At 37.3% G+C, this 23,352-nt stretch overlaps 1 protein-coding gene across 2 annotated transcripts in view; it reads right to left on the bottom strand.

The window, feature by feature from the left end:
• The window catches only part of NGR-A25 (neuropeptide receptor A25), a 102,155-nt gene that overhangs the window by 55,334 nt on the left and 23,469 nt on the right, over positions 1-23,352 (bottom strand). For both annotated transcript variants that reach the window (XM_038015180.2, NM_001134251.1), the window contains 1 exon segment: positions 478-619. In XM_038015180.2, the coding sequence (XP_037871108.2) occupies positions 478-619 (142 nt within the window).

Raw genomic sequence — 23,352 nt, 5'->3', positions numbered from 1 at the left:
ACCCAGAGATCGAGTCTCATCCCGTGACCTCCACATCATCAAAATAATAGGCTTTTTCTCTTGGGTTATAAGTGCACGAAATAAAATACCAAAGAAACAGAAGTAAAAGAATCACCCGGCAATCTTTGTCAAAATGTTTTTTTTTTTCTGATTGTCTCACTACTTACAGGAAAAATCTGTCGCCGATCATCTCCCAATTAAATTAATCTTAAGCAATGAATGAAATGTATTCAAATCTTAGCTGTATATTTTTTTTATTTTTGATGTTAATGCACTGTCGATTGCACCTATAATTGAGGTGACATCTGCCATGAACTTTTGTCAATTTGTCAATGTTTTGTATTGATGATCACTTTGTTGGTGCAACTTAATAAATAAATAAATAAAAATATTGACTGCAGACCTAGGTCTCGTGGTTCGATAGTCAAAGTTGCGAGTCACAAGATCTACTAGGCTGTGTGAACTAACAGCACTTACCTTATATGTAGACCCATCCTGACATAGAGACACAGTATTAGAACGGCAGGTATGAAGAAGAAGAAGATGCTGCTTAGTTCCAGTAGCGGCGAGGATGCCATTAAAGCGCAGAATGCCGAGTCCACGGAAATGTTGCCGGAATCTAAAACAAAAAGACTTTCTTGGGATTCTTGGGATTTCAAACTGGTGGTAGGACCTCTTGTGAGTCCGCGCGGGTAGGTGCCACCGCCCTGCCTATTTCTGCCGTGAAGCAGTAGTGCGTTTCGGTTTGAAGGGTAGGGAAGCCGTTGTAACTATACGGAGATCTTAGAACTTTTATCTCAAGGTGGGTGGCGCATTTACGTTGTAAATGTCTATGGGCTCCAGTAACTACTTAACACCAGTTGGTCTGTGAGCTCGTCCAACCATCTAAGCAATAAATAAATAATAATAAAAAATCTGGTCTGAGCAATAACTTGTCATTTCCTGCCAAATGCTGTCATTTCCTTTTTGCTCACGCTGCTTGAGATGCTGCGTCCATAGAAAGTGCATTTTCAGAGATTGTCCATGCTTTATCGTCCGCCTTTGGAAGGCAAACCCTCCTCTACATTGTGACATATACTTTGAAGGAGAATTGATTTAAAAACTAAATCACTATTTCACCAAAATTAAATGAGAATATCATCAAAGTTCTTCGTAATTGTTTTTTTTTTTGCTTGGATTAATGAATACGACATACGTCATAACCTAAATGCATAACACGTATCGAATCTCATATTTAATTAACGTATAAGATTTATTACGAGTATAAATTACGACTGAGACTTCGAATTCTCATGTCGGGGTAGATAATGGCGTATTTTTGTACACCTCTATTATTGTCTTCGGAAACAACTAAACGGCAGTTGTCTCATCGCGCCTTAGGTAATCTACGGCAAAAATAATGTTCCTTCCAAATGTTTTTTTTATTGCTTAGTTGGGTGGACGAGCTCACAGCCCACCTGGTGCTAAGTGGTTACTGAAGCCCATAGACATTTACAACGCAAATGCGCCACCCACCTCGAGATATAAGTTCTAAGGTCTCAGTATAGTTACAACGGCTGCCCCACCCTTCAAGCCGAAACGCATTACTGCTTCCCGGCAGAAATAGGCGGGGTAAAAAAGTCGTCGTGGCCTAAAGGATAAGACGTGCGGTGCATTCGTATGTAGCGATGCACCGAATTTTTCTAATGAAATACGTACTCAATAAATGTTCACGATTGACTTCCACGGTGAAGGAATAAGATCGTGTAATAAAAATCAAACCCGCAAAAATTATAATTTGCGTAATCACTGGTGGTAGGACCTTTTGGGAGTCCGTACAGGTAGATACCACCACCCCGCCTATTTCTGCCGTGAAGCAGTAATGCGTTTCGGTTTGAAGGGTGGGGCAGCCGTTGTGACTATACTGAGACCTTAAAACTATATCTCAAACATCTGTCAAACATCAATGTGAATCTGTCAAATATCTATGATGGCTACCGCCCATAGACTATATAGCTATATAGTACTACCGCCAGACTTAACTTCTGAGAGCTCGATATTTCTATATAGCATAAAGTTGTAGATCGATTTAATTGGTGAGTAATGTAGTTGATAAATTTAATGTCAACAACAACAACACATTAATTTGAATTCATGAGGAAATAGTGCTCACTGAGTAAATTGGTGCTCACTTATAAAAGGGATTGTTAGGCGTTGAGATAACGAAGATCGAAGTGTTACTTTGTATTTAATATTTATACAAAATCACGAAAGGCGAAAAATATTCTGAAATCTTTAGTATACTTCAGGAAGCACTTCTAAAAGTTAATTCGGTATGTACCGTGCATGTTTAATTTGAGTAACATAATAAGAATTCTTAGAATGCGAGAAGAAGAAGAAACCTTTTAAAAATATCTAGTAAGCCAGCCTTATATTTATTAAAAATAAAAATACACATGTTTATAATTTTCCTATTAGTAAATGCACATTCAATATTATTTCATGAGTCCGCAATCAAAACTGAAAGCAGCCAACAGGTACCCCCGCGTCACTCAACGTCTTTGACTTTTTTTTTTGTTTTTTTTTTTTTTTTTTAACGCTGGGGAATCCATTTACGGATACCCGGTCGAGAGGGGTAATAGACCGGGTTATGTCGGACTCCGGCGCCTCCAGAGAAGAAGAGGGAGAAGAGGAAGACCAAAGTCCTCCTCTTCTTCCAATTCCTACCGGGAGACTACGCCTTGAGAAAGGCGCGCGAGGCGCTGCGCGGCGTCTACCACGCAGGACCCGCCGCGCAAATCCGACTACCGACTAAACCCCATCGAGCTCCACCACTCCGACTCCACGAAACCTACGGTACCGCACAATGCGCGCCGCAGGCTCGCCGTCGCCGGTACCCGTCCTGACAATAGGACGGGATCCAATCCCCGGGAAGATCCCGCAGGACGTCGTCTCGGGAGACACCGTGAGTGGCGCATAGGAGCCACCTTGCGCCGCCTCACCACGGAACCGACAGCAGAGCACCGGGCGCCCCCGCATCCAGTACCCAACAGTCCCTACGGGAGATTAACGGGAGCATCGTGCCCGCGTCGCCCAACCCGCCTTCTTCGCTGAGGAGCCGAAGAGGGATTCCACTCCCTTTCGCGCTCCTCAGCCTCGCGGAACGCCATGACCATGATAAATTAACTTTAATTGTACTCAACTATTCCGATGAGAATCTAAAGGTAACAAAAACAACACGAAAAAATGTCCCTGAGACACGATAGGCCATAATATGTACTGGACTATTCCGGGTCACGTTATTAAAAGCATTCCTTCTGCTAAATATCTAATTAATTCGCACCGAACATGAAGGTATTTTAAAATTAACAGTGCCCAGCATAACGTAAACAACAACATATTGAGGCAATGAATATTATTAGCGTAATATTCATTGCCTCAATATGCTGTTGTTTACGTTTTCAGGAACAATTATTGCTTACCGAAATTGGGTGAGGTCTTTAGAGATTACTTAAAGTCATATTAATAGATTAAGTTTAGAAATAAATTAATAAAAATGTGCTCGCAACAAATTACTAGCATGAAAGTAATTTAAAAAATATTTAACAAAATCAAATACAAATGACAGGGTAATTGGCCCATATAAGTGCCATTTTTATTACAACATTTTTAGCCTAATTGGCTACGACTTAGAAAACAATTCTGCTTCACTAAGTCTATTTTTGTTGGCTAACACCGGCTATCCAAACTAATAGCTTGTCCACGAACATTAACTTCTGAAAAATCAACTACAAGCTTATATATTTTAATTTAATAATGCTTAGAAACTGATTTCTTTTTTCTATAAATCCGGCTCTCTTTGCCTTTACATTTGGATAAGGGTTATGAAGATCACTTGAAGTTTGATATTACTTTACCAACTCACTTTTCATACCAAATTATTGCCCATACGAGCTTCGTTTAATAGAAGAGAAAATTCATACAAAGCTAAATCAAAACAACCAAGATATTATTCAAGCATTCAGTACGAATAGCCCAATTTTTTTTCTGGCACAGATAGTCCAGCGAACATAAAGTTGTATTTATCTAACAGTAGACGTGCGCCGCGGTTTCGTCTACTTTCAATTTGTAATTTAGCCATAAAAAGATACGTTCCATTTTCCCAAAATAAATAGGTACATGTGCCGTTCTGTGGTCCATAAATCTATCGAATTATAAATCCTTTAGTACGTACATTAGCGAACCAGGAAACACAAAACCATTTTTTTTTTTTCTACCTAAGCTGGTAGCCTGGAGCGGCTATTCCAGCGTAGCCGTAACTAGTAGGTGAGCTCACGGGGCTCAAACCTGACGACGATGCTAACACGAACCCTAGCAAGAGCCGTGCTTCGCAGAATCTACCACCGGATCGGAAACGCGACCCACTTTTTTTTTTTTTTTTTTTTATTGCCCTTGTAGGCAGACGAGCATACGGCCCACCTGATGGTGAGTGGTTACCGTCGCCCATGGACTTCAGCAATGCCAGGGGCAGAGCCAAGCCGCTGCCTACCGCTTAATACTCTCCACAAGCCTCGTTTGAAGAAGGACATGTTATAGCGCTCAGGAAACACCGTGGAGGGGAGCTCATTCCATAGCCGGATGGTACGTGGCAAAAAAGATCTCTGGAAACGCACTGTGGATGACCGCAGTGGCTCCAGGTAGTATGGATGAACTCTACTCCGGTGGCGGGCGGAGCGATGGTAAAAACGAGATGCCGGTATCATCTCGAACAACTCCTCCACTGAGAAGATCCGGCGAGAAACTCAGTGGGCTGTGTCTGAGAGTTAATTTACTCGTCGAGCCCTTCGTCGCAAGCGACGGGTTCGACGAGAACGGTGACCGGTGCTTGAAGTACCTAGAAGCACCGTTAGTGGATCGGGGGGATCCGAGATGACGTGTTTTGGGCACAAAACCGTGTTATTTATGGCAGATATAGCATTTGTCATGAAAATATATCCAAGTGTTAATTCAGTTTGTAAGCTATATTTTTTGAAAAACTCATTCAAATACGTTCAGCCAGTTACTGGTGGTAGGACCTCTTGTGAGTCCGCGCGGGTAGGTACCACCACCCCGCCTGTTTCTGCCGTGAAACAGCAATGCGTTTCGGTTTGAAGGGTGGGGAAGCCGTTGTAACTATACTTGAGACCTTAGAACTTTATCTCAAGATGGGTGGCGCATTTACGTTGTAGATGTCTATGGGCTCCAGTAACCAGTTAACACCAAGTGGGCTGTGAGATCGTCCACCCATCCAAGCAATATTTTTTTTTTTTTTTAAAAAGGCACATTTGTGTGATTGTTCCTACAAACATCTTAACTTTCACATTCATGACATTAGTATGGATTTCGCACTACGCATCGTTCTATTATCGTTTCGACACCCGCTGTCGATCCCAGAGGCGGGTAGGCGATTCTGAAAAATTACGACTCAATAAACAGATCCAGATCCAGACACATTACTCAATTTCTTGTTTACTTGTGCACTTAAAATACAACTTTAAGCTAAGACTGTATAGAGACTAAAATTAATAACGTTTTTTTATTTTTTTATTTCGCTGTTCATTAAATCGTTTGTGGGCGTTAAACTTTTGTACCGTGCAGATTACGTTCGATTGTATTTATTTGTCAGAAACTTCGTTTCTTGATCTATGGCTGAGTTTCAATAGTTTTGCGAGCGCGTGTACATATTCGATTCACATATTATTCTTTTATTACAAATTGTTTTTAAACATTGCGGTACATTAGAAACACTATAAGGTTTTTGATGTGACAATTCGATGGTGCCGGCTGCACGCACGAAAAAACATGACTCATGCGGCGTTACCTCGCTCTGAGGCGTATCTTCTTATGACGTTGTCACGTTCAACTATCGTCAGTAAACCGACTTTACAGACAACCGATTTTTTATTTACCACAAAGTTGTCGTTTAAATTTTGATTTATCGTAAGGATTGAGAATAACATGGAACACCATGCGTGCTATTTCATAGCCGGCGGAAACGTCACCAGTGTGAGAAAATAATTTAAATATTTATAATCACTATTATAAATTGCTTGTCCTGGCGAAGTGTGCACTGTAAAAGATTTTTGGTAATTTCACTTCTAAGACAAGTAAAACAAGGAATTAATGGTTTTTTTTTGTCTACCTACTGCTAGTAATCTCTAAGGGTTATACTAGCTCCAACGAACGTGTAGGCGAGTTTATGGGGCTCGGCTTAGGAGTCTGCTAACATATGCCCTAGCAAGAGCAGTGCTTCGCTGAACGCTTTACGATAGGCAGCGGCTTGGCTCTGCCCCTGGCATTGCTGAAGTCCATGGGCGACGGTAACCATTCATCATCAGGTGGTCCGTATGCTCGTCTGCCTAAAACGGCAATACAAAAAATAAAAATTAAGAAAACACCGTATCGGAATCGCGGCCCTCTTGGGTTAAGTTGCACGACGAACCCTTTCCATGGTTCGACTGTAACGCCTAAAATCACCGAGAGTTGATCGGGAGGATTCGAAATGACGTGTTTAGGGCAAAGGCCAATGTTTGTCATTCGGTCGGTCTCGATCGGGTATGTAATTTGCGATGGCCACGATAAGAGGGTTGGAATGAATGATACCCATATTTCAAAGTAAAAATCACGATATCTCATATATCTGCTTTGGAAAGGAATTTCGCCACATTTAAATGAAGGAGTTTACAAACAGAAACAATAATGTATACATTATTATTTATACATTATATTAAATTACAATAATATATTTACATGTATAATGTAATAGGTGGTACCGTGGTTTTGCTCGCGTGGTCTCGGAAAAGTATCAATATAGCTTACTATATCAAATTAGAATTATATGTTTTTCGGGGTTACACTCATACTAAAAGGTTACACTCACTTTTGTAATTTACAAATTATGTTAACCTGTTGCTTTGTTTCGATATGAAATATGGACAAACAAACACATTTTAATATAAAACATAATTACTGTAATGTTATTTCAACATAAAATCCTGATTCACTCGAGCTCAGTCGAGGCTAGCCGCCAGTCAATAATATAATGAACAGTGTTTTATTATTGATATATGTATGTCCAATGTCCGTGTCGTGGCCTACGGCTCCGCAGGATATCAGAATTGCTAGTTAGCGTATAATCAGCAGTTCTCTGTTTCGGGATCCAATTTACGGCCACAATCGACCATGAGTGCTTTGAATGTACTTATAATAAAAATAAAAATGAATGTACTTAGTTGAAAATTATTGCTAGTGTTAACATTATTAGTTAACATATCTAGCTTGCTTTTGGAACGAAGTTCCTTATGGGACGATGCGGAGGGGTACCCTAACCGGGAAAAAACGTCCGTAACGTAAGATTTTTATTATTTATGTATAGCCTTAGTATGATGGCTATTCAGTGTCTAATGTATGGTCTACGTGATGACGTTTAATAATATCATTCATATAAATAGCTCTTTCTTTGTATATTATTATTATATATTTTTTATAAATCATTCTGAATAAAATAAAGCTGATAACTTTGTAAAGTAGTTTTTTTTTATCAATAAAAATATTATAATAAAAAATGTACACCCGAATAATTATTTTCTTTACACCTCGAATAGAACTTAAAATTAATATTTTTTTAATAAGGAACTTCGTTCCTATCCGGTGTCTCACGACACCACACATATTTTTGTTCCTTCAGTTTGAACTTCTGTTTATTGTCTATTAATATGTTCTCTTTTTGCTTTCTATTCCGGGGGCTTACGATAAAGAGCTTTGTGATCAGAACGAATTCCACAAAAGTATGAAAAGTTACGTGTTTAATGTATGTCTTTCCAATGGGGTACCCACAGGTGGTAGAAGCGACCGCAATCAAAAAGTTTATTCACTATGAAATCATCACTATGATTCGAAATCACTATGAAATTGCGTGTGTAAGCTTGAAATTTTTTGAGATACATCTGTTTTTATTCTATTATAATGGAATTCCACAACTTATACTGTTCGAGAACAGAAGAGCTCGTTATCTGGCATATTGTTTAAAATTCGCAACGTGTAATTATCAACACATGAATAGCAAAAAAGTTTCGTATTCAATGACTAAGCTAGAATTCTCTTCTTTTTTTTATTGCTTAGATGGGTGGACGAGCTCACAGCCCACCTGGTGTTAAGTAGTTACTGGAGCCCAAAGACATCTACAACGTAAATGCGCCACCCAGCTTGAGATATAAGTTTAGGTCTCAGTATAGTTACATAACGAACGATGATAAAAATTCTCATAAAAGCGTTAAGAAACAAAAAGAAGGATACTTCTTAATTAAAACTTTACGGGGTTTTAAAAAAAAACGAAGGGATTCGCTGGAGACCCTTTCAAATAAATCTTTTAAAGTGGTGTTGTTTGAAATTCATGATTTATGTATAAAATTCATTGCGGATTCATCCATTTCCCGAAATAAAAGCATGTTAGATATACTTTTTTTTCTGTAAGAGCAAAGAATTTCCACGTGAAGTATTTTAGAATTAACCATTATAAGGGAAATAGGAGTATTTTTGCACCAGTTCCTTTGCAGGTATCTCTGAACGCTCATTTAGATAATTATTTATTAGCCTGGCAACATTCGCGAAAGAGAAGAAATAAATTATAATAAATACATAACATGTTTTTTTTTCCCTAATCAAATACGTGATTAAAACGATAACCTAACTGTTTTTTGGTATATTATATTTAACAATTATAGGGAATATTAGTTACTTTGTTAAGTCTATGCGTCATAATTATCGCTTTATCGTTGCCGAAGCTGACTATTCCCCGACTCCTGCTCACGCAGAAGTCAGTCACCATCGACACCCTAAATACGACCTTACAGACCCAATAACTCTGGCATTAGACGCTTTCAGCTCTAACACTACAAGCAGGCGTAGAGACTCTGGTAACTGTACTCTGCAAAGAGTTCGACGTGCAAACCATGCGTCAACCCGCTGAGTTTCTCGTCGGATAGAAGATTAGCGCATTGCGATTCCGAGCCGATAGTAGATCCATTCGCGAAGCAGCTGCCCTTGAGTTGTTAGGTCTCTAGGAGACGCTCGGTCAGCTGTTAGCAAATCCCATCCTTCCCGGCCGAGCACGTGCTCACCCACCTGTCCCGGTAAAGCTGGAAAGGCTTTCGGACAACCAGTAATCCTTCACAAAAAAAGGAATATCTATACTAATATATAAATCTACAATGGTTTTTACGGATGTTCCGTTATAACTACTGAACCATGCATCCGATTGACTTGAAAACTTGGTATCCATGTAGAAAATACACGTACCTAATGGATAGGCTAATATTTATATGATTGTTGGACTCCCTAAAATAATGACAATAAATAATAATTTTAATTTTAAATGCCCAGCGAAGTGGGCGAATACGGCTAGTAGTTAATAAAACCCGGCATTATTACTTAGAACAGCCGGTATAATTATTGCGCCCGGGTACATACGTGACCAAGATTTTTGTTCTGCTACTTGTTTAAACATAATTTAATTCAGTAACGGTCCCGAAAAAAGCTTCCCGTGGGCACTGAGTGGAACAGACCTGAATAAAAATCAACCCCGCAAAATTATAATTTGCGTAATTACTGGTGGTTAGGACCTCTTGTGAGTCAGCGCGGGTAGGTACCACCACCCTGCCTATTTCGGCCGTGAAGCAGTAATGCGTTTCGGTCTGAAGGGCGGGGCAGCCGTTGTAATTATACTGAGACCTTAGAACTTATTTCTCAAGGTTGGTGGCACATTTACTTTGTAGAAGTCTATGCAATAAAGCTTTACAATAAAGTCAATGATTATCTAGAAGATAGCACAAAGTGGGAATGAGTTGCGCGCTCCGGGCATTTCAATATTTCAATAATTGTTACGTTATTAGTCCTTGTAAAAATGAATATTTAAAAAATCTAATATAAAAAAAAAATCTAGTATTTAAAAAAAAAGACATGCCCGCTGAGTTTCTTGCCAGTTCTTCTCAGGACGGAGGCTAGTTCTTGTGAATTGGCGGTAGTTCTTTTGACGTTCAACAAGTATGTACTTTCATTTATTTTGAATATTTTTTTTTGATTTGATTTGATATGGGCTCCGGTAACCCCGGAAATTTATTAATTTAATTTAAATTAATAAATTAATTTAATTTATTAATTTAAATTAAATTAAAATTAATAAATTAAAATTTATTAATATTATTTTTAAATTTAGTAATCTTAGTAGATTTATGCACGACCTACTGAACGGTTTTGCCCCTGGCATTGCCGACATCCATGACGCACGGTAATGACTCACCAATCTAAATATATACTCCACAACCTGGATGCCGCCAGCAACTTTGTAACATTAAGTAGAAGTCCTTAATGTACTATACTGCTCTTCCGACCCTTACTAACTTTGCTTTTAACTATTTTGCTAATAGCGGAACTTAAAGCATAGAAATAAAACATTACACTACATTACATTACTTTACCTTACATTACCGTACATTACTTACCTTACCTGGTGACCTAGCACTGAACCACTGACTTTAATAACACAGGTTTTCCTAGCATAAAAGTCAGGGAATATTATTATTGTGTACCTCATAAAAAAGCCATGTATACTGTTATAGTATTACTAGTGTTATAACTTCTTGTACGTGTTTGTATTTTAAGAGGCTTGAATAAATATTATTATTATTATTTTTCCCCTTTCTCAGTTCAGTCTGTCGACAGAGCCGGTGGAACTGCATATACGGGCTTTTGGTCAACTAATATACATTAGTTATGAGTTAATAATTATGCTAGTTTTTATTGCGTGTAGTAAGTTTGGTTTTCTTCAAGCTGCAGGAAATTTCTTACTTATTATACTTATTATTATTATTATTTTTCAGAAAGGTAATCTTTTCTTAGCACTTTGGCTAGTCTGAACCACATCCACGGGCCTAAACCAAGTGAATGCAGCGTGTAGTAAGGAAAATTTATGTTGACGGTATGTTATTATGATGGGCAATTTCGTTTTCGTCTATCTTATACTTATTATTATTATTAATTATTATGCTTCATTCAGTACGAGCACTTCTCGTTGATCAAAGCAGTAAGAATCTTTGCATGGAGCAAAAAAGGATATACAGCTTGTCCAAACAACCCTCTATTGTGATAGTAACAACTCCAATGTCTGAGTAATTGTTCATTGATAAGCTTATAATAATGCCTTGGAATGGATAATGAATGACTTCGATATAAAATGCATCCGCATGCAGTATTATTATAATGTGCGTGTTTGCCCGTATGTGTGTCTGCAGAAATAAAAATACAAAATAGCTACGACATTGATCTAGGTCAAATCCGAAAGGTTCCGACGAAGATTGTGCGTATGAAATACATTACAGTACAGTGCAGCAGGTAGGCAGCGGCTTAGCTCTGTCCCTGGCATTGCTGAAGTCTATGGGCGACGGTAACCACTCACCATCAGGTGGGCCGTATGCTCGTCTGCCTACAAGGGCAATAAAAAAAAACAATCCCAAACTTTGGAAAATTTAACTTCACAAGTCAAACATAAATATTAGGTATTCACTTTAGAAATCTGTACCAGAACTTCCGCCGGTCGCAGCAGCTGCTGTACTTAAATACAGAAACTTGAAATGAACCGATATTTAATTTAGCGTAGACAAATAAATTATCCGTTTAAATCATAACAGTGTCTAAAAAAATAAAACATCCAAATGTGGAATAGCTTGACAGCCTTCAACCATCACAACCCTTGGAATTTGGTTCAAGAGCATCCGAAGTACCCAAATGTTTCCTATATTGTTCAAGAGCGCCTTACAATCTCGTGTAGGGCAGGCTGAGCCTTTGTCGAATAAACAAACATCTTTTGATTACACACTGAGAATGAACAGTATGTTTGTCTTGTAACGTTTACGTGATTAAGCACAATAGATGCTCGAATTAATTATGTTTATTTTTTAAGGGATTTTATGACCTGGCAACTGAGACCTTTAAGTCATGTCTTATTTTAATTTATATTCATATTTTTATAAAAAATGATATTATAGAGTGAAATGAAATGAAGATGATTAATTTGAGACATTAATCAACTGGGATGAAATTCAATGAAATGAGATGAGATGATATGGGATGAAATATAATCACAGTAAAATAGTGGTCATTTACTAAGATTTTTTTTTGTGGACTTTTTGGAGGATCCCGAGATGTTACGCCCAGTGGCTTTGTTTCATTTTCCCACATTTGTGCACTTTCACAGATATTAAACAGTTAATAAACCACCATTACTACACATTTAAACCCGAAGAAACACTAAATAGACAAAATAAAACAAATCACATCTTCACTTCTCGCGTTCCCGCCAAAAAGTCCTAATTATGTTTAAAAGAATAGAAGTATTGTTGTTAAGAAATTAGGCTGTACAAATTTATTTTTATCGTTAGAAAACTAAAACAGATCTCTGTCAGTAAGGTATCTTGAAGGTACATACCTAGGTAGGAAGGTACATATCTTGTGGTTTTATGCCTTTTTTTTTCTATTGCTTATATGGGTAGACGACGAGCTCACAGCCCACCTGGTGTTAAGTGGTTACTGGAGGCCATAGACATCTACGACGTAAATGCGCCACCCACCTTGAGATATAAGTTCGGTCTCAGTATAGTTATAACGGCTACCTCACCCTTTAAACCGAAACGCATTACTGCTTCACGGCAGAAATAGGCGGGTTGGTAGTACCTACCCGTGCGGACTCACAAGAGGTCCTACCACCAGTAATAAAATTTTAAATTTTATCCCTAAACAAGAAGCAAACATCGTTTATTTAAATTATATTATTGATTTAGTACTGCAGTATGCATTGGTTTAGAAATGAATATAATAGCAATTTGAAATACGAAGCTCATACAAGATTATCTTCTGTTGGCCTTAATCCAATAATTTAAGTGTTTTGGTCAGTTATCGATTGAAACATGTACATCTCAGTGGGAAAATTCGTCAATATTGTGAATTTCTTAGCAATTTTTTTTTATTTCCTTTGTAGGCAGACGAGCGTAGCCCACCTGATGGTGAGTGGTTACCGTCGCCCATGGACTTCAGCAATGCCAGGGACAGAGCCAAGCCACTCCCTACCTGCTGTACTGTACTGTAATGTATTTCATACGCACCATCTTCGTTGGAACCTTTCGGTTTTAACCTAGATCAATGTCGTAGCTATTGGTAGTTTTCCAATTACAGAGCATAATGCGACTCAGTGACGCACAATGCCGAATTATGCTGAAGCTTAATTGGAACGTGAATTAGTTTTCAAATGCATCAGCAGAGTGCGCTAAGTTAGCACAGTTTTAATTAACATTGATTATTTCTAAGAAACTACGACGAAACGAAAGCCTTTCAATTTTTTTCAACATTAAATAATATTACTAACGATAATATAAACAAAATTTCGATCAATGCCAACTTAAAGAAAAAACACTTGTAAATTTTCTGTCACTGAGTCGGTATCGATTGCGAGTATCACGCGAGAGCAGTACGGCCCACCTGATGGAGAGTGGTTACCGTCGCCCATGGACTTCAGCAATGCCAGGGGCAGAGCCAAGCCGCTGCCTACCGCTTAATACTTACCGTGTATAATATTACCGTGGAATTATATGTCTATGTAACTATACTAAGACCTTCGAACATATCTCAAGGTGGGTCTATGGGCTCCGGTAATCACTTAAGAACAGATGAGCCGTGAGCTCGTCCAGCCATCTAGGCAACAAAATTTAAAAAAAACAGTTAAGCGCATCGTGAATTTGGGAAAGAAATTAGCAAACAAAAAACATTACTATTAAAGTGTCTAAATCTGGAATATGAATTGACAGAGCACATTATAATTTTGAAATGTTTTAATAAATTTAAATTTTAAAACAGCCGAGAATAGCATCTCATTTATCGCATAAATTTTGCAAATAAAATGAAAATGCAAATATGTGGCCTTACACAGAATCGAGCCCGAAATACCAAATCTTAAAATTGCAGAGGAAAACGGAATTATATGGAAAAGCGTGTTTTCACGAGACCTTTATTTTATTTTTATTTTTTTTATTGCCTAGTTGTGTGGACGAGCTCACAGCCCACCTGGTGTTAAGTGGTTACTGGAACCCATAGACATCTACAACGTAAATGCGCCACACACCTTGAGATATAAGTTCTAAGGTCTCAGTATAGTTACAACGGCTGCCCCTACCTTCAAACCGAAACGCATTACTGCTTCACGGCAGAAATAGGCGGGGCGGTGGTACCTACCCGTGCGGACTCACAAGAGGTCCTACCAACAGTAAAAAGTATTTCAGTTTAGTGTAGAATACTCACTACATAGTATAAAACAAAGTCGCTTTCTCTGTCCCTATATCTGTCTGTCCCTATGTATGCTTAAATCTTTAAAACTACAGAACGGATTTTAATGCGCTTTTTTTAATAGATAAAGTGATTGAAGAGGAAGGTTTATATGTATAATAACATCCATTAAATAGTGGAAAAATGAATAATAAATTACATTTTCCGAAACGAAGCGAGGGCGAGTCGCTAGTATTTTTATATAATGAGGCATTTATAAATATTTCTTAGCGTATTCCCATAATCTCTCAAATCAGTAACCATTTTATCTAAGAATAATTTTATTCTAAGTCACCTAATCATACTAATTAGGTACTCTTAAATATTTATCATAGACTTGACAAATTTTAAATAGACTAGAGGTCCCGCAGTAGTCGATATTCGACTATAATTAATTGGAATTGTAAGTTTGTACACTATTATGATTGTATTTTATGTTTCTATAATCACAAATTTCGCCAAGACTACACTATAAAAATATTAACAAAGACAAACAATATTTAATCTCAATTTGACAATAGACGTCAAGAACAAAAGTTTGACAATAAATAGTATGCATGCGTGTGTGCGTCAAATACATGGTATGTAGTGTGTGTAATGTTTTCTTTATTGATTTAATGTATCTTTTATGTATTATTTAAAAAAAATATTAGCATTGTGCACTTCTTCTCTATATTCTCTATAAGTGTGGAAAATTTCATACTCCTCCGTGCGCGCAATTTTCGTAAAAAGGGATACAAAGTTTTTGCTTCACGTATTAATATATAGATAACATTCGTAACCATAACTTCTTCAGGCCTTAACGTACACATACCTATAACTGAACCGTAAATTTTCTTCTTCAAATTCTTCTGTCTACGAATTCAGTAATTATGCTCTCAAACTTGAGGTCATTCAAGATCAAGTAAATTGGAAGGAAAAAATAAGATAAGAAAACGGACCCTCGCTGTATTCGTTCATAATGGCTCAATGAACGAAGAAGAAGTGTCAAGCGGAATTTCAAACTATCTCATTAGGAGTGATTAGCATTAGATCCAGACTCATGGAAATTCTGGTACAAAAATATTCTCCTAAGCTTGTTACTGTCTTCGTTGTTCAGTTTGATTTCATTTCATCTATACTAATATTACCTATACTTCTATACTAATATTATAAAGAGGAAAGGTTTGTTTGTTTGTTTGTATTGAATAGGCTCCGAAACTACGGAACCGATTTGAAAAATTCTTTCACTGTTTGAAAGCTACACTATTCCCGAGTAGCACAGGTCAAAATGTTTTTTGAAAAAAAAAAATAGGGATCCTTACTAAAACTGCAATAATGTAACCCAAGGTGTAAAAAAATTACCTAAAATATCTTTTCATCGTGTGCCCTGTGAAAACTATTGATGATAAAATAAAATAATGATAATGTACTACGACTTTGTAGAACACATTAATATTTACAAAAAGTGTCGCGACATATTATGTCTAACTATGATAGTTATGGCGCAATAAGTGTTCTTTTATTTAAAAAAAATAAAACAACGTAAAATATCGTTGAAATTTTTGTTAAAGATCCGAGCGGAGCCGGAGCGGGCCGCTTGTTTCTAATAATTTGGCGATAGCACTGTATCTACATACCTCACAGTTGAATTCCAATAATAGCCCCTGTATAAACTAGAAAATGCTTAAAGAACAAAAACGAAACAAAAAAAACAAACGCTTACTTAAGTAAATAAAACTCAATATTCAATTGTTAAACTAAGTAAGTAATATTAAATAGTGTTAACCCAGTGATAAAAAATCCACTACAATCAGTGACTCCTCAAGATGTAGATTAATTTTTTTTTAATAATTATTTTTTTTACTTCTTTTTTTTTGTGAAGGTGCAAAAAAATTGATCCCAAACTTTTTAATGAGAAAACTATTTGCTTTTCAGTGACAATCAAACATGAAAAACGATTGAGATACAGCCGAGAAAAATTAAAGTTGTATCAGGTGTGAAAGTGGTCCGCATTGATGAGTACTGAACTAAAAAAACCTGTTCGTACTCTTGTTGTTTGATCAAAAACCAGTATTATAACGTGTCTTTTTCGATACTATTCCAACTCCTAGTCTGTAGAGCTCCGAGCTTTAGAGAACTACAGAGAGAGCCAGCGGCGGATTTGCAGTCTCGGCCGCCCTAGGCCCCAAACCAGCAGCCGCCCCTTTCTTAGCATCTACTATATAGACTACATAATAAAATTACCTTATTGCCAACTTTCATCTGAATAGATTTAGAAATTTAGGAAAAAAAAATAGTTTTCTTTCGCAAGAATATGGTACATAAGTTGTTACAACTATAGTAGAATTTATTTTGTCCGTGCAGTTTGGATCATAAAAAATCGAAGCGGTGAAGCGAGTATTTCGCTCTTTCTTCCACTCACGAGCCTTTGGACGGGCATAGTGATGCGCATTATTGTTGTCGATAAGCGTTATCGATAGTGTATTTAGTTTTGTCATTTTGTGGGTTAGTAATAAAAATGAAAGAAAAAACACAAATCGAACACTTACACCACATATCGCCGCAGCAAGTTAACGAGAACGGCGGAAATTAACTAAAAGTTACTATAAATTTTGTAACTTCTCGGGATCTATTCTTATTTTATTGAAAATTTTTAACACATTGTTGATAACGACACGTGCAATTATTATTTTGAATAAAATCTGCCGTTTTTATACAAAACAAAGGAGTAGCAAAATTGTGTCACTAAAGAAATTCCGTGAACGAATGCGTAAAAACACATTTCTCTTCGACATAATGTACTATAATTTGCAGGTAAGTACAAATGACTCATAACATAACAATGTCTCACTACCCTTCGTATACCACCCCGCTGCCGTGTACCTGCCTTCGATAACTCATTTGTTTTTTATCGATAATGGCGTTGCGCCCGCGCAACATGCTCACCGCCCTAGCCGGGCTATGTTTTATGACCCAAACGGCATGGACAAAATAATTCTACTATAGTTAATCTATTAAATATTTATATATTGATTAATGTATTATATTAAATACTATACTCTAACATACTCTGCCAACTTGGCATACTTGGTTATGATAACTTTTACACAAGTGTTATCAACTTTCAACATTTAATTGCGAGTTAAATATTTGAATATCTAATTAAACACAATTAATTTGTACGGAGCTACATATTATCGCAAGTGCGGGTGGGAAGTGTGGGTAACTGTATAAGTTTTTTGACACGATCGGGGCCGCCCCTAAATCTGGCTGCCCTAGGCCCGGGCCTACCGGGCCTTAGGGTAAATCCGCCACTGGAGGGAGCTCATTCTGTGTTAAGAGTCAGCGCCTAATTTAATTCACGTAAACATATTCGAAGCGGGAATCAAATAAGAATCCGTCGTTCGCAATCAGCACATAATCACACCGGAACAAAACTAACTTTAACAAAACACTTCACAATAACTATAACCATATTATTTTATAGTCTACATACACTCGATACAGCGGCCTTTGAAGCACTCTGGGGATCACAATATTCTTGGAAGCGGAAAATCTCCGGATTTCATATGTTCGCTACTTTACCTGAGGATTTTTGGCGGATTATCTCGCAAATCGACCAGAGAAGCGGAAGAATCTTTCACGAATCGTGGAACGTGAATAAAATGATAAATACCGTTCGTTTTTCTCATTTCTGCTTTTTATACTTCGTAGAATAGGACTATCGATATGAGTGCCAGCGGATTAAGCATTAAACCTATTTCTGCCTATCTGATTTGACTGACTTAGTGTTGCATTAGTTAGCGTTCCTAACTGCTGCGCCGAGGTACATGGGTTCGATTTCCACATTGGGCCAAAATTCATGTGATAAACAGATTTGCTTGCTCTTCATTTGGGTATCGTTATCTATGTAAAGAAAAACCTTTATAGTCTAAAACTCTTTAGTTTTCTAAAAAGGATTTTTCATTCAGTCATGTCATTCAGTGAAGTTTGACATTAGTAAAAAAAAGTTCAGTTTGTTTAAAAATATTAATTTTATTAGATTAAGGGCTTTCAATGTTGTTTTCTCACTATACATTTATCAGAAAACGCAATTAAGCCTTTTATTGTTTATTTAATCTGAAGTACCCAATATCATTATATCTATATATGTATTTATTTAAACGTATATAACTATGTATGTCGATCTCTGGTACACATAACACAAGGAATCGTAATTTTGGGCCGGATGAACGTGCGTGATTTGTTCCCAATTATTCTTAGGTATTAGTTATTCAACCGCGAAGCTATCATGTACTCCACTTTGGACCGTAAAACCGTCACTACCCAATAATATACAAATATATGTAGTCTCAAACCAGCTTTGTTTGTGGTATTATTTTTCTTCTTTTTTGCCCAGCTCAGCGAGAAAGCCGCATACGTATTGTAAATTGGTGATCAGGGCTCATAGGAAACAACATGAACGCAACGGTCCACATTGTTTTATAAAACGGATGCTCACCCTTCGAACCGGAACACATAACTGCTTCGCGCCAATAATAGGCAGGATACTGTGGTGTATGGATTACCCCGCATTTTTTATGGTTCGGCCGTAATATTGTAGAATAAATAAGCAGGCATTCTTTTTTATTGCTTAGATGGGTGGACGAGCTCACAGCCCATCTGGTGTTAAGTGGTTACTGGAGCCCATAGACATCCACAACGTGAATACGCCACCCACCACGAGATATAAGTTCTAAGGTCTCAAGTATAGTTACAACGGCTGTCCCACCTTTCAAACCGAAACACATTACTGCTTCACGGCAGAAATAGGCAGGGTGGTGGTACCCACCCGCGCGGTCTCACAAGAGGTCCTACCACCATTAACACAAATTATAATTTTGCGCGTTTCATTTTTTATTACACAATGTTATTCCTTCATCGTGGAAATCAATCGTGAACATTTGTTCAGTACGTATTTAATTTCATTATAAAAATTGGTACCCGCCTGAAATTCGGACACCGGTGCATCGCTCAACACGAATGCACCGGACGTCTTATCCGTTAGGCCACGTCGATTTCTATCTCTTCTATCTATCTATCGAATAAATAAGCTGGCATCTACAACCTCTATTTTCATAACACTAGAAGATATTTTTAAAAGTGCTACCAGAATATTGAAGTTTCTCATTTGACCCTGACTTAGTGAAATCGATCCAACGATACGTTCACTATTTAGTGTCCCGGTCGCCGTCCTCGTCGAACCCGTCGTTTGCGACAAAAGGCTCGACGAGCGAATTAACCCATAGACACAGCCCACTGAGTTTCTCGCCGGATCTTCTCAGTGGGTCGCGTTTCCGATCCGGTGGTAGATTCTGCGAAGCACTGCTCTTGCTAGGGTCAGTGTTAGCAACTCCGGTGAGCCCCGCGAGCTCACCTACAAATGTTAGGGTGAAGCTGAAATAGCCCCCTCAAGGCTATCAGCATACGTAGGGAAAAAATATATATTTAGTTTGTGATTTAAAAAAAAAAACATTCGTCTGCCGATTTACAGATGCCTATTTTCACGGACCACCTACCTATCAACGCACATGCTATCTAACACTGGTAATTGCCTCTTAATCCTTCAATCTCGGCTCCAGCAGTTTTTATTTTCTAATATCGATAGTCTAAAAAAAGTATCATTCGTCGTATTATGTTGTATTTTAGTAGTGTAGTAGTAGATTACAATGTACGCTGTTGTTAAATTATGAACCCCATTACCTGATGACCATATCCCGATTCCCGAAGTATTCGGGAGGTTTCCCTAAATATAGGGAATTCATTTTATATGAAAATCGTTATAATATCCCGTTAAATAATAGTGTTCATAATGTAGGTAGCCGTTGCTGTTATGCATTAACTAAGCACGTCTATATATATATTTAAAAGTCAATGTATTTACGTTCAGTCCTGACTCAGAAACGACTGGACCGATTTCTATGAAATTTTCAGATTGAGATTTCGTATTTAAGCTACACAGGTGATCCGTGAAGTTTCAATTGGATCAAAGTCATATCAAAGATTGTTCAGCAAAGCGGACCGTACTCGACATGTGAATAATAAGGACGTTTTCATATTTTTTAAAGGAATTCAATTATTTTGTAAACTATACGTTAAAACGAACCCTGATTTCATCTTATACAGTAGTTTTATTAAATTGGAGCAACGCACAAGAACATGCTATGAGAATTGAAAACTATTTAGCTTAAATGAAATAAAAATCGGTAAAAAAACTTTTAAGTTAAACGGTTTTATTTTATGTGCACTGAAAACTACAAAATAAATAAATAGTTACTTACCCATGAACCTACGTAGGTGATCTCGGTCATTAATATCTCTGATGGTAGTGGTTGTCATAACATGAGCCATGTCAGCGGCCGAAAGGCAGTTCATGAAAGAACGCTAACACCAGGGTTTGCTTGGTAGGTAAACTAAGCAGCCCACACTATAACAAGTAGGTATTTTGACCTTCTAGTTCAGAAATATTTTAGTACTAGGCAGAATAGCTTTTAGGCATATTAGGCTAAAATAAAAACGTGCGGGCAGGGTTCGTTTTAACGTTAAAAGTTTTTTTACCGATTTTTATTTTCTTGTTTTTAGTATTTAGTGAAATTGTCTACCGAATATTCCTCATTCTATTTAATTCATTCAGTGAATCATTATTACATGGTTTGTTACTGATAATTTAGTACAATCTAATTCCTCAATACATAGATACCTTCCAGAGACTTGACTTGACTTAGAGCCACGTATGCTTGTCCTTCCTCAAACAATTTTGAGCCCAAATATACTACTGCATGGTCGACGGTGCTGCCCTGCATTTTATGGACGGTGGTTGCCCATGACAAAACTAAGGGCAACATCCTTCTTTCAGCCGTACCATAATTGAATTTTGCTGGAAACTGTATGGCTTTAGGGTAAATAACGTGCATGCCGTCTTTGCCAAAGTCAATTTGAACAGATTTAAAAGTGAGTGGGCCTCTGGGCCCAGAGGTCCAGTAAAGGGGCAAGGCTTAAAATACAACAAGATGCGCCCAATCTTGAGGGGGAAGCGCTTACGAAATTACATTTTTATCCACCCTAATGCCATACAGTCCTCGGCACGTTTTAACCTATTACATTAACTTGGGGGGTATAGCTGCCGCTTACTAACGAGGTATCTAATTACCTATATTTTTTTATCTGCCCCTCTAACGTCGCACAATCTTGGACGCAACTGTTCTCGACACGACTAATCATGCCCCCACCTAATACGCCATTTTGTAACAGCGTCCATCTTGCATTTGAAATTTTGACATAATGACAGTATTCTGCTAGTGTAGTCCTATTATTTGATACCCATATTGTGGTGGTTGTGGAAAAATATGTACCTAGTCCGCCATATTGGAACGGCGTCCATCTTGAATTTTAAATTTTGACATAATCATCGTGTTTTACTAGTGTAGCCCTTTCATTTGATACCCATATTGAGGGGGTTAAGGAAAAATATGTAATGCGCCATTTTGTATCGGCGGCCATCTTAGATTTATAATGTTATTGATTTTATTATATTGTATTGTCATCTAAATTAAATGTGTGTACCAAATTTCAGATCAATCTGACAACGGGAAGGTACTTAAATTTCAATTTCTAATTTTGCCCCAAATAAATAAACAAATAAATTCCGTACGGGTCGAGCTAAATAAAGCCGTTTAAAAAAGATAATTACATTTGACCGTGCCGAAAACAAAAGATATCGACAGACACTTGAATTTAATTCTTTTTTTCTCTATTCAATTATTTTCTTGGACTACAGGCCGGACGTAATTAGGCACTATCGTCACTAACATCGAACAAATACCTTTAATGGAGTATTTTATTCGAGTTACACGAGTCGTAGACGTAATCAAGGGCGCCCTTAAGGTTTAATCTCGGGTGTTTTTGTACTCATTTATATTAATCGCAACGTTTTTTGTTCTGTTTCGTTTTCTTCATCCAGTTGCTCTCTTCTGAAGAAAAATCACAAATGTATTTAATTTTTTATCGCACGTATTCGTTCATAAAGAAAGTCGCTTGAGAAACCGTTTAAGGTATGTACATACATACGTGTCGTGAACTTAGAAGAAACGGTTATAAGAGAAAAAAAATTGAACGCATGATTTGAGTCAGTACATTTGAGAGTACAACGGGCATTTTAGGCATTAAGGTGCCGACTACACAAAATAACGATGTCATATTCAAAACTGATGGATTTTGTCATTTTGGGATAGATAATATATATGTGTATGTATTTACATCAAATTATATCGTATGACTCCAAGGTAAGAGCACAATTGCAGCATCACTAACATCATTGCTTACTTTCCTTTGAAGCCTGAAAAGCTTGCTAAACGTTAAGCTTTTTTTATTGCCTTTGTAGGCAGACGCGCATACGGCCCGCCTGATGGTAAGTGGTTACCGTCCCTCATGGACGTCAGCAATGCCAGCCAGGGCACAACCAAGTCGCTGCCTACCATGTTGTTTTATGAAGTAGGTAATTCTAGACAGAACGAAATCCATCCAAACGAATTTTCATGTTTAATGAACAAACATTTATAATAAATACATCGAAGTATAGGACAATTCAAAAACGCCCAGAATGACGCACACTGGATTATTATTATTATTATTAGAAATATATTGGATTAAATTTATCGAGAATTATTGTTTAGTTTTAGTGGAAATATCACAAAACTAAAAGATTGTATTTTTAATACAAATAATAAATAACAAACTCGTTCAAACAGAAAAAAAACCATCGAAAGCTACTAGTGATTTCCGAGTATTTAATTGAACGCGGTTCGAAAAGTTGAAAATTCTTTTACACTGGCTTTTTCTATTGCATGCGATTTATTGGTTACAATTGACGGGTTTTTCTCATCCCCTCGGGTGATTTTTGAATCGTTTCTATTAAAAAATCTTTTAAAAATAAATAGATTTAATGCT

The sequence above is a fragment of the Bombyx mori genome, chromosome 14 (assembly GCF_030269925.1).
Source record: "Bombyx mori chromosome 14, ASM3026992v2".
In the NCBI taxonomy this organism is placed as follows: domain Eukaryota; kingdom Metazoa; phylum Arthropoda; class Insecta; order Lepidoptera; family Bombycidae; genus Bombyx; species Bombyx mori.
The sequence above is the reverse complement of the archived record's forward strand: the minus strand, read 5'-3'. Positions and strand labels throughout refer to the sequence as shown.